This window comes from Netta rufina, assembly GCF_964035555.1.
Source record: "Netta rufina genome assembly, chromosome: 19".
In the NCBI taxonomy this organism is placed as follows: Eukaryota; Metazoa; Chordata; class Aves; order Anseriformes; family Anatidae; genus Netta; species Netta rufina.
Window position 1 is genome coordinate 7984663 of NC_140143.1, and position 13173 is coordinate 7997835.

General features: G+C 38.2%; 1 protein-coding gene across 3 annotated transcripts in view; it reads left to right on the forward strand.

Annotated features, from left to right (window-relative positions):
- TNRC6C (trinucleotide repeat containing adaptor 6C) overlaps positions 1-13173 on the forward strand; it is a 100675-nt gene that overhangs the window by 67804 nt on the left and 19698 nt on the right. For all 3 annotated transcript variants that reach the window (XM_084298565.1, XM_084298566.1, XM_084298567.1), the window contains exons 6-10: positions 5155-5364; positions 6252-6418; positions 7393-7473; positions 8113-8170; positions 8383-8528. In XM_084298565.1, coding sequence (XP_084154691.1) covers positions 5155-5364; positions 6252-6418; positions 7393-7473; positions 8113-8170; positions 8383-8528 — 662 coding nt within the window. The remainder of the gene's footprint in view (positions 1-5154; positions 5365-6251; positions 6419-7392; positions 7474-8112; positions 8171-8382; positions 8529-13173) is intronic.

A 13173-nucleotide genomic window follows, 5' to 3' on the forward strand; every position in this document is an offset into this window, starting at 1 on the left:
GCCTTTAGAATTGTGCATTTATACTATGTTAGTTTAGAAATGGGGGCCAAGTCACAGTCTTGTTATTCACATTGTCGCCCATCCTCAGAAGTTCTCAGAATTCTTTGAGTGCAGAACTTAAAAGCTATTGATGGGAAGCAGATGTTGGTACACACTTGATGAAATGCGTAATGCTCTGAGGAGTTTCTATTGTAAATAAAAACACACAAAAAAGGGGTGGATAATGTAATGAATATACTCCTTTCTGGTTTGGGGAGCTTCCTCCCAAGCCACTGATGAGTTATTTAGAAAGACGAGCAGAAGTGACAAAAAGTTCTGCAAATGGGGATGAGTGAACAAAGGGAGATTTTTGGATCCCAAACACCAACAGCTCTTTCCTCCAAATGCTAAGAAGTGGGCTTGATGCATTCCTGTTAGATAGAGGAGAGGTACCAGATAGGTGGAGACTGGCAGGGTTCCAACAGATGGTCTTCCATCCGTGAAACAAAGCCAGCAGAAGGAAATATGGTCTTCCTTGTGGAGATTGTATGTCAAAAATTAAGGTCTTTGTGGTTCCTAGAGAGCGAGCAGCTCCACCTTTAAAATCCGAACAAAGTATAAATTATTTTCTCCGTTTCTTTTATAATTTTGTGCCATTGTGTCAGTAGCAACTTCAGTGCCACTCTTAACGTGTGATTTACACAAAACAGAAAATAGAAAGAATGCATTTTTTTTTACTTTGCACTTTCATCACAGTGGACATGAAACCAGATCAGCTTTGAGCTCCTTTAGGCTGCTCATGTGAAAACCTAAAATCCTGTGGTGTGCACTCAGCCTTCCAACAATTAAGTACTGGGGGACAGCTAGGTGATCCTGAGAAACCTGTCCTCTGCTCTCACGCAGGGATGATCTCGTTGCTGACAGCCAAATAAGAGCTTCCCTAATGCTGAGTAATGCAAGAAAGCATTGAGCTCCACTGCCTGAACTGGAATACCTGTTAGGAAAGTAGGACGTGAAAGGTTGAGGGTTACAGGTGACTATTAAAAACATCTGTAACCTTTCCTTACACACGTACATGTATGAATGAATACACTGCTAGAGCTAATTTATTTTCTTTTATAAGCAGACTAATGAGTGACTATTTAGTAAACAGTTTCATTTTTCTGTCTGTTATCTTCCTTTTTCATCTGCATAAGGTTCTGATATTTTGGTTTGCCTTTATTGTAGTCGTACACTGGTATTTATCACGGACCAAACAACCTCAAGAAAAACAAATTCTGTCATCCAAATGGCTATAGGGTTATTTTGAGGGAAAACAACTGCATCCTGCCATAACTTAGTTAACATTTCACTTTCCCTTGAGGATTTCCTGTTGGCAGAGGCCCAATGTTAATTATGTTTTTATTTCTATAAAACAAAACTCTGCCAATGTGGCCATATTTATTACTCACTGCGATCTCTTTGTTTCTTGCAGTTCTAACAGTTTTAAAAGTTCCGTATTAAAGCCTCACTTTCTTGCCAAGGTAGCTGTTAGCAGAGCTTATCCTGCTGCAAAACAACATTCATGCGGATCTGTTTGTTGCTTTTTTTCTTGTGTTTTTTGTTGGTGGTGGATTTTTGTTTTTTTAAAGCATGAGGCTTTTTCTTAAGAAAGCCTTACATGCATCTTATTTTCATAAAGAAAATTGTGAGAATTTTTGAAAATTTGAAGACTGGCTCAGATTTGAGACCATCACGAAGGTGTCTTCCTTCCAAACAGCTGTGTAAAGGAGCTTGAAAGTAGCTTTCTGTGTTCGTTCAGCCCACTACGATGCCATTTGCAATCTGCTCGTGTTGGGTAATGTGGAGCGTTGGAAAGCTTCGTGCTCCTGGAGGCAAGCTGCTTGGACTGCAGATTCTTTGAACTAATATTCCACCCATGTCTGTTTCGAATATGAGGCACACTAGGTTGTTGTAAAAATCAAGGAAAAACCTCATTTAAAAGAAGGTAGGCTTCTGGACAATAATAAATATGAATTATTATATTACATAAATATATTATTTTCTCTTACCTGTAGAATTTTGCATCATCCATTTCAAAACATATCAACCTTTTAAAGCTTTTAAAATAAAGCCACGTAGAGACATAAAAAGGTAGCATAAAGATAATAACAAAGTGAGTACCTACCTTGGAGGGAAAAACAGCTCCATAAATGGTAGCTACTCGGGCATTTATGTAGAGGCTAATTTTTGTTGTGCACAACCTAGCTCTCTAGCACCATTCAGGTTTTATTTACTGATTTCCTTCGCTTAATACGATGTATTAAGACAAATCTGAAAACTTTTGTTTAATACATTTAGCTTGTTTATGTGTACCTGCAAGCGTTATCTTTTAGTAAAGGCTAGTTCCCTCATTATTTGTAATCCCATCTTATTTACTGCTCAGCGCACTTAAAGCACTTAACTCAAAATAACTTGGACGTTGCACGTCTGTGATCTCTTTAATCAATGTTGTTGGATTTCTAGTAAAGAGCATCAGAAGGACCGGTTCTTTTGAATTTTTTAGTTTAAAACCTAGTACGCTTTGCCTTTTCCATTTATGAATTTTGTTTTAAGGTTGACTTCTTGAATTGAATTGCTTAAAGTATTACCAGTATGTTTTGCAGGGACTCAGGGGAATATTAGTGTTCTGCAGCCTCTGCATGTTGTACTCCAGTTGGTGCTCCAGAAATGTTTTGGGTTTTGGTTCATGTGCCTGCGGTTACTTGTTTTCAGATGTCAACATGATTGAATCCATGCAGTTACAAGGTTGGCTCCTGAGTACTAAGGCAAAAAATCAGATAAAAAAATCCTTAAATTAATTTGACATAAAGATGCAAGCAGTAAGCTTGAACAAGTGTGTTAGGTGAAACACCAAGGGAAGTATTCAGGTTAAGTAGTGGTTCACCTACATGCACACACGTTTGGGTGCTTATCTTTTGTACACATTTTTAAAATGAACCAGAAGTTTCAGCAGGGCTAATACAGCTTAGAGCAGAACACAGCATTTCTGCTTTAAATGAAAACCTGCTTAATAAAACAGTGAAATTGGGGTTTGGTCAGGAATATGTTTTAAAACACGATGAATCTCGCTGGTAGCAAAGGAGCTTTATTAAGCTACGTGTTCCTGAGCATGTAGGCTTTGTTTGGGTATGGTTTATGTCATGTACACTTTTATCATTAGATGAGAGAACTTTAGTTGCTTTAAGAAGTGGAGCCTAAAATAAATAATGCAATACAGTAACGCTGCAGTGGTGAACAAGTATGAGTCCACAATTTGAAAGGATTTTTTTTTCCACTGCTAGTCACTATTCAAATTGTTTTTGGAGGTATATTTTGCTTGCAGTTTCTAGTAACAAAATTTCTGTTGAAATTGGTAAATTGTGCAAAGACTTGTAGCAAGCCTGCTCAATCTGTTGCTTAATGAAACGTTATTGCTTAGACAGTTTAATCTATTTCAGGATACTCTTAAGCTCTTCTGTGGTGACTTCCTTGCATTGTATACCTTCTTTAGTTATTAGCTGGTATAGAAAATCTTAAGTTTCTTCTCTTTGAAGCTTTCTGGAGTATTTTTACAGATAGCACTGGGGAGCAAAAAAAAAGAATAATGCTGCAGCAAAGTAGGCATCTAGCCCTTAAGTTATGAAATCTGTTTAAAAAAAAAAAAAAAAGTAATGATACTCTTTTTTTGAGTAGCAGTAAAACCAGTTTTCCTTCTTAAGCAGATCTGTTTCCATTTTGTGAGCCAGAAGTTACAGATCTGGCAGGGCCATCGTTTAATGGAATAAAATACTTAATAATACTTAATAATACTCATCTCCAATGAAGAGAAGGCAGCTTTCTTGAATTGGCAGCCTAGTGATAGTGGACATTTTAAGCAGACAGCATAATACTGAACTCTGCAATACTTTGAGATCTGTGTTGTCATGTAATATGATGTGTTTTTTGTAGTAATTGTAGAAAAATAGGTTTATATTGGATAGATGTAAAAGCTTTGTTTTCTTGCCTGCTATGTATCTGGCACTCTCGCATGTTTTCAAAAAGTACCTTGAAATCCATCTGTGATCCAAATCTGACCTTCTGGAAAATTCGATGAAGCAAATAGTCCTCTGTGAGAGTCAGAAGCTGCTCTTCTGTACGTTAGATATTGTTTTGGGGAGAAAGAACTGAAAACGCTTTTCTCAAGTGCTGATATTCAACAAAACTTCTGAATTCTTATGTACAACAGGAAAAAAGAAAAAGAAAAAAACTTCAGGAAAAAAAAGACTTTTTGTAAGAGGTAATGGGCATTTAAAATTCAAGTTACGCTTTTGTTGTGTTGGTCTGTGTTGCTCTTTGGGACTCTGAAGCTATGTGGCAGCTCCTGGCACATTTAACTGTAGTGCTAAAATGGGTGTGATGCGGATTTAAGTGCATTACGTTCAAGCCAGACTAAGGCTGTTCCTGTAGAGTAGCTTACATCTTTCGATGAGCTGAAGTAATACTCTGCAGGAAAACAGTGACTTCTACGTGCCATTCCTCATGATTTGACTGTGGGTTCTAATTGCATTTTTGCTAGTTCTCCCATTAAAACCGTATTGGTTATAACCTAAAGCTTCAGTGACAAAGGGGCAGGGAGTGAACACAATCAAACACAAGCTGTAATAAAAGCTTTAAGGAATGTTAACACACGTAATCTGCACTGAAAGTGGTGTATCATCTTGTGCACAGGGCATGAGAAAAGAGATTCGATAATTTGACAGTAGTTAAAACAACTTAAAATGCTACATTGACAAAGGCCCAACTCAAATCTGGGTCTTGGTCTTGTGAGTGCTTCCACTGCTGTGTTCCCCGAGCCCTGCTTGGTCTGCTCCGAGAAGAGCCGTGGGAAGCAGCTGCTTGGTGTGGGCTGCATCTGGGCCTCACCTGGCTGCCCCGGCTGTGCTCAGAAATATTCTTTCCATCTTGACAACTTGACATTACTATTAAATTAAGAAAAAGACTTTTGAGTCTAAATCAAAGGCTTTTTTAAATATGCTTAATTAGAGTCACTGTGCCTGCTTACTGGTTCATGCTCTTTCCAGATAAAGACTTTTAATAAAATGTCTGTCTTTGAAATTATTGACGAAAGAAGCCTTTCCTCTCATCGCTCTTCTTCCCTCCTTCCCCTCGCTTCAGCAGGCTGGGGAGAAATGCCTAACGTCCACACAAAGACCGAAGCTTCTTGGGGAGAGCCGTCATCCCCTTCTGCTGCAGTTGATAATGGCACTTCAGCGTGGGGGAAGCCCCCCAGCAGTGGTACAGGGTGGGGAGATAATCCTGCCGAGTCGGCAGGGACATACGGAAGAACAAATGCTCCAGCTGCTGCCCCAGCACTGTGCAAACCAGGTACGTGCACAGACATCACTGTCTGAAGGAGCTGGGGAAAAAGGGCAAAAAGCGTGTTTGCTTCTGCCGGTGTCTTTAAACAGGACTGCTTCTGATTTTTCTGTGCAGCTAAATCAGGGACTTCCTAAATTTTCAAAACTCCAATTAGCTCTCAAAATTTCTGACATTCCAAATTCATTTAAAATAATGAATTTGATGCATTGGTCCCGTAAATATAAAGGTGTTATGAAAGCCAAAACTTCTGCTTTGGCTGTGATAATCTTTTAATTTTATTCCTACTAAATAGCAGATACAGTCAGAGGTCCCAGAAAACTTAAAAAGAGGACTGATAGGTCTCAGAATGAATAATCTTTGCTTTAAACAGAGTAAACAGAAAAAAAACCAGATTGAGCTGACGCAACTTCATCATTTAATGTAAAGTGTTCCTTGCAGCCTGCTTGCTCCTTTCAGATCCCATTCTTCTGAGATGTGAATGAATTTCTGACCGTTAGTAACCTTGTAATTTGGTTTTGTTCACTGGAAGAATGTGGTAGCCAAAATGGTGAGATTCATTGAAAGCAAAATTGCACATTACAAGTGTGTGGTCATACTTTTGGTTCCCCGTTCCTAGGAGACTGGAATGATCACAGCTCTTACTTGTTCAGGAAAAAGTAAGACTTGCCATTGCTAGACTTTTTCTATTATAGCAGTATTTAGAGCACTTTTCTTTTTTTTGCTAGCTTCAAAGGAAGAGTTCTTATCATTTAATGCCAATTAAGCTATTTGATGAACCTCTATATATCTCTTGAAAATACTTAAATGCTGGCATACAGGATATGGTATAAAAGGATATTTCTGTAAGATTTGCATAAAATTAAATCTGATTTTCTTCTCCCTTTTCCCTCCAGCTTCAAAATCTATGCAAGAAGGCTGGGGCAGTGGTGGGGATGAAGTGAATCTCAGTACTAGTCAGTGGGAAGATGAAGAAGGAGATATGTGGAATAATACTGCTTCACAAGAGAGCAGCTCCTCCTGTAACTCCTGGGGGAATGCCCCAAAGAAAGGACTTCAAAAGGTAAGACAAAAATAAAAATAATCTCTAGGAACGAGTGGAATTACAGTGCAACATTTCTAGAATCAGTTTTCACACATTTTCTCATGCGTTACACCTGGCATTAGACACCAGAACACAAAAAGAGCTTGGTACTTCAGTGGTTTGAGTATAGCTTACCTTGTCTACAGGAGCAAGGGAAAGATACTTGACTTCCAGTGTGTCTGATGCTTCAGGAGTTCTTGTCCTTGTTGTCTTTGTTTTTTTGTAAGTTTTATAAGCATTCATGGATTCTGAAGAAGTGATAGCACATTAACAGAAAGAAGTGTTGAGTGGGTCTTCAGACACTTTCTGTGGTGGTAGAAAAGCAAATGGTAGTTTGTGATGAAGTGATCCAGCAAAGATACCTATTTCCTATTTGGAGAAACAAACAGATAATTTTTAAGGTATGTACTGGTGTGAGAAAGAAGCAATTTTGTAGTGACTTCATGCTTAACCAAGAACATACACAATTATGTTAGGAAGTTTTGCATTGCACAGTCATTATTTCAGGACAAGGCCAGCCTACAATTTAAAAGGAATTTGGAACACATACGGTCAATCAGTTTGTTATTCCATTAGCCAACATAGGCCAGTGATTCAATCAAATATATAGTGTTGTGGTATTTCAGATTTTTGTATTTCATTGTGGTTTTCTGCGAAAGATTAAAATCAAATACTTAAAATGAAAGGTGGCTTTATTTCAGTGGTCAGCAAATCACATCATAAACAGTACCCTGAACATCTATTCAGCTGAGATAAAATTTGAATGATATGTAGAGTAAGAGACTCATAGTTACATTGTTTGTAGTTTCTTGAATACTTTATAAATAAATGTATTAATATATCATTTAATAACATTTATATTAATGTGGAAAACTGATCACATTTGATGTACATCTCACCAGTATGGATATGGGAAGCAGACCATTAATGGAATCTCTCGCTTGTTTACCAAGGGCATGAAGACATCTAGCAAGCAAGATGAGGCCTGGATCATGAACCGCCTGATAAAACAGCTCACAGACATGGGCTTCCCTGTGAGTAGTGGTTATAGTTCAGTGTACCTGTGGCTTAGCCTTTGTAGCTTTTACTTGTCCTGTCTTTCACTGTCTCAGACTGTAACTACAAAAAGATACTCAGTGTTCTTCAGACTGGGAAGTAGTTCTGTTACCTAGAATTAGAAATTTACTCCAATTTCAGAAATCTATCATAAGCTGTATCATAAGAGTGCTCTCCGAGATTGCTTGGTGACATTTATAGAACTTGTGAAGTTCAGAGTTTTATAACAGGTGTTATTTGAACTTCGGTAGTACTTCCACTTCTGTTCTTCACTCCTTATTAAATTGATGACATTAGAGTATTGCTGCTTTTTTATTTTTTTTTTAAGAGAGACACATAATAATATTTAAGTTGCCACTAGAAAACGGGAAGAAATTTGAACAGCTGAAGAGTGTGGCTTGACCTTGTAGAAATGGTACTTACTTGACAAACTGAAGCTAAATTGCCGTGGGAATTGGTAAAAGCCAAAGAAAAAAAAAAAAAGTGTGCAGGCGTTGTGTGTGCCACTGAGTAAATACTGAATCCAGTACTTTGAGATGTATCTGTTTTCTCGGTTTTCATTGAAATTATAGAAGCATGATTACTTTTTCTCTTAACATTATCCCTGTTTTTGACAGAGAGAGCCAGCGGAAGAGGCCTTGAAGAGCAACAATATGAATCTCGATCAGGCCATGAGTAAGTGTCTGTGTAAATAATTTTTTTCCTCGAAAGCAACAAAACAAAAGCTCACGATTCTGAGAGTTTGCTCTTATCCAGTTCAAATGGATAACATTACTTTTCTAAAGATGTTTTTGCTTTTGTAAGCAAGACACACTTTTGTGAACTTTTGTTGGCAAATTCACTCTCTTTGTGTCACCTTATTCAATCCGTTTCCCCTTTCTATGAAGGTGCTCTGCTGGAAAAGAAGGTGGAAATGGACAAGCGTGGAATGGGAGTGACCGACTATAATGGAATGGTCACCAAACCCCTTGGCTGCCGCCCACCACCAATCTCCAAAGAGTCTTCCATGGACCGCCCCACCTTCCTTGACAAGGTAAGTTCAGAAATGTGAATGTGGTTTGCTGGTTAAAACCATACACTGTAGTAATAATGATGATTACCACAGTCTGTTTATAAAGCTCTAGAGAGAGATGTGATATGTAATGACATATTTCTATATTCTTTTTCTTCTCTCTTTCAATTTGGTGTGAATTGAGTCCTTGTGGAAAGAACAATGATTTGATTTCCACAGAGAAACAAATAATTGTTATCCCAAGAGTTACACTTAAAAATAAAGCCTACTAAGATATTACTAGTGCAACAGAATTAGAAATGCAAAAAGCAAAGAAATGGAGCAGGGAAGGCCTTTCACTCCGTAAGTCCTGGGAGCCAGTGAGTGACCCTTGCCCAGATTAATGATCAAGTACAATCAAGCCCAAAATCTTCAAGAACTAAGCTTCTAATTTTTGTTTTGATTTTGAGCTCCGTAAAGATTTCAGTGAAAGTTCAGTATGTACACAGGAATGAGGAGCTGAGGTATTTTTAAGTCAAAGAGCAGACGCGCGCAGTCATAAATAGCTTCTCAGATGAGCTTCCTCTTCTGTGGTCACGTATTACAAATTTTCCATCACCGTGCAGTGACCGAGGAGAAGGCTGCAGGAGTTAGTGGTGTCCAAGATTCAACAAAGTGCCTGAAGAACAGGATGTAGGGAAAAGTGCAGCCAGATCTTCAGTAGGAAATGGGATTTACAACCTGACACAAAGTCCTACAAATAGACCACAAAACACCTCAGAATCCTCCCCATCTAAAATTGTTACTAAGGAAAGAGCTTTCAGCAGTGCCATTCTTTATTTCTTGAGTTATCTGAAATGTTCCTAAAGGTGGTGGTGTTCTTTTTCTTTTCTGGATGCAGAAATCAGTACCTTTCACAAACTGTGCTGAAACCAATTCATTTTACATAAGCTGTTTACAGGATGTGAGACAGTAGTGATATCTAGTCTTGATAACACATATTGTATTAAAATCTTTATTTTCCAGTTGCCCACCCTGTGTTTTTTTTTGTAGTCTTATATTTAGTACTATGAAAGTTACAGTTTGAGCTGTGACAGGTTCCTAAGTGTTGTGGTGAGAAAATTAGCATGGCACTGTGCTGGGACATCTGATAAATGCTGACCTCTTAATGACAACTAGTGCTGTTTCTGCTGTCATCGTAGCCTAAACAGTTTGAGTTCCTGTTCTGGTACAGTGCAAACTGTAAATTAATTTGACTAAACACAAATGTATCTTACATAATAAGGAAAAACGAGCATCTGTATAAAATTTTCTTTACAAGGTCTTTACATACCACTATTCTTCGTGGTAGTTCAAATACTGCCACAGTGTCATGGCAGTTTCTTCCAAAGATGGTATGTTAGAAAAATGCTCTTTTGCTTTTGAGGGAAAAACATTTGTTGTTTGTGGGCTCCCTACTCCTTGGAATGATACGGTGTCCATTATGGCATTGCTCCCTAACCCAGACATGTCAGGCTTAACCTGACTCTTTCTTCTTTTCCTCTTTCTACCACGTAAAAATCATTCTGAACTGTAGCCAAACTGTTTGCTTATGGCAAACCTTAATGAGTATGTTAATTGAAAGATCCCTCTCCTGATGAAGGTCACAAAATTAGTGTATTCATGCCAGTTAGCCTTTTCTTTTCTAGGATAACAATATCTTGAGCAGATTGTGAAAGAGAGAGGTGCATTATGTGAGGCATAACACATAATTATGGAAACATATGTTAAACACAACTTGAGAAGGGAGTACTAAAATCATTAGTATTCATACAGCAAGTAAAATCTGTCAGTCTAGGCATAATCTGTCACAGTGAGTTTGGTATAACAAAGGAAATAATCCCAAACTATATTTGTTAGCTATCAAGAGTGTTGAGCAACTTGCTAAGTGAATTAAACAAATAGAGTTTCTACACTAAGAATAGATTTTTTTTTTTTTCTCCCAAAGTTACTCTTTTCATATTTGCATCTTATGCTACTGGAGCAACTCCTTTTCTTCAGAACCCTATGGCGTGATATTTCAGAGCATGAACGTGGAGCTGCATCAGTTTCTGATCAGGTCATCCATCCTTTTCCATGGTTGGTGAATGAACTCTCTGCCATGGCCGCACAAAGCAATTCAGCCAATCTTCCTGATTTTACCTATTCTCTTACTAGGCCATTATCCTTTTGCTTGGCGTTGCTGAGTCTTCAATAAGTTATGCAAGGTTCTTCTAAACAAAATTGTAAGCTGGGTTAGTGTGCTCATTACTACCTCTTTATCGGCTGATTCTCTTAACACTTGCCACACATATTCTTTATTTTGTGTTGCACTGAGTCAATCTTTGGCATTCAGTGCTTTGTTAATTGTATTATTTTTCAGGATGTTATCTTGCCCTGTAGCACCATAAAAGGGGAAAGGAAAAAATCCAATGGCTTTGAGAAAATAAATATCCAGCCTAACAGTACCATGATATATGATCTCAACCACGTTATCTCATACTTGGTGGCGAGTGTGCTGTACTTAGGTATCAGGTTTGCTAGAAGATGTTACCTGATGTCTTCTGGAGCCATCAAATTTGTAAGAAAAACATGTAAGATTTTCCTGGAAGCATCCTGAAAGATAAATAACCCCAGTGTGTTTCAAAGAATCTTTTCTAAAAGTGTAGGGGTTGGCCTTGGGTACCACTCCTGAGTACTAGGACTCACATTTGGTGCGTATTTTCGTACACCTATTGAGCATTCTGTGCTCAGAAGAAAAACGTGTTGTTTTGCTGATCTGTGCTGACCACCCCTTAGTTGAAAACCTTGAACCACACAGATGCCTTGTAATATTTTATCACAATTCAGATGCAAGCACTGAACTCGGGACCATTGAGAAAAGGCAAGGTATTTATCAAAGATACAAAAACAGAGCAGAGAAAGAACATCAGTTTTTTGAAACCAATGCCAAAGTGTGTATGCTGCGTACAGCATCAGGGTACTTCTCTCCAGTAAATGTGCAGTTTTATGGTCTTTATGCTGCTACATTGCACCAGTGTTGTTGGTTTGCTTGCCTTCATACGGCTTCATGGCCAAGGCTGCTGAAGCATCAGTAGAATCTTCAGTGCCAGCTTGGAAGATGTATTGAGCAATTGATAGGGGTGCCAAAACTGTAACAGAGTACAGCTGTGCTCCTTATTTCTAATCTGCCATATCCTGCCATAATGCTACTTGTTCTAGCCGGTAAAGGAAAAGATAAAAAAAAAAAAAAAAAAGGTTTCTTCAGAGCTCACAGTCTATTCCCTGTTGTCATTTCCCAGATTTGTTTTGGTGCTGTAGATGTTTTTTGCAAAAGAAAAGATTTAGCAAATTGATGTCAGTGCATCCCATAATCTGAATTACAACACTGTTTTATTTTGTCATATACTTTGTTCCTTGCAATATGTGGATTATCAGATGAATATCAACATAAGTCAGAAGAACTCACTGAAGAGAAGTATCATCAGCCAGCCTTAGCATTAGTTCAAGCTCGCCTTCTACAGGGCTTCTGTTCCTTCTCTGTGGCAGGCTCACTTTCCCTCCTTCTTTACCTTCACTTTTTTATGCTTTCTCCCTTATCACCAGCATAGAGTGCTGTCTTCTTTGCTCTGATGCTGCTTGCAAACTTTCTCCCAAATTCTTGAGAATGTAGGAAATTCTCTGCTAACAAATTAAGCCCTTTTTCACTACCGTCGTGGTTGCCAATCAGATCTTTTTCTCTACTGTTGACAAATCCAGGTCTACAAGGCCTGATGCTTGTTGGCTGCCCTCATGTTTTTCCACAAATATTCAATTTGGCTATGCTATTTCCTTGTTTCTAATTCAAATACAGTATTTGTTGGAATTTTTTCCAACCTCTTCTTTCTCATTCTGGTTCCACTTGTCTCTCATGAATGTCACAGTTTTTTCTCTTGGGGATAATGAATGAGATATTTTATCATCATGCAGAAACACCTCTTGAGGCTTGCAATTAGATGTTGATCGCTGGATTTTCAAGTTCGATTTTTTTCTTAATTTCTCCATTCCTGTTTCCTATGATCCGGTAATTGTTTCTATTCTGCGCTTTCGAGCTTTGAAACCTCTTTCAAATTCTCGTTTTGAAAATAAAAAACCCCAATGATAAGCACTTCAAGTATTACTTCTACTGCAAGTTTCTTCTGCCTGTACCTATCTCACAGTAGGTTTAAAAAGAGCTTATTTTAAGGTGAGATTTTCTTTCTTCTGCTTCCTTCTTTGGAAAAGGTGGTTTGTTTTTGGTTCATTTTTTTTTCTGTTTTAAGAAGATATTAACATGTATTTTTTACTAAGTACTTTTGCAACTGACTTTGTATAAAGACCTTTGGCAAATTCCGCAGTCTGGCATCTGTCTGTTGGGCTGTCTTGATTCATGAAGTGGCAGTTGTTGTGGGCAGGTGACTGCCCAAGTGCCCAGGAATCCTCTGCTAAGTCGTCTGTACCTCATAGGGCTGAAAGATCTTTATGTCTTATTTAGCACATGAGACTCTTGTGAGAGACGTTCCGAAGTCCTAAAAGTAATATTTTGTTGAGCATCAGTATGGTGCTTTGTGTTCAGTAAATATAGAAGGAAATAGTGCTGCTGCTAGGATTTTCCACTTGTGTCAAGTCCCTTCAAAGAGCTGACATACAG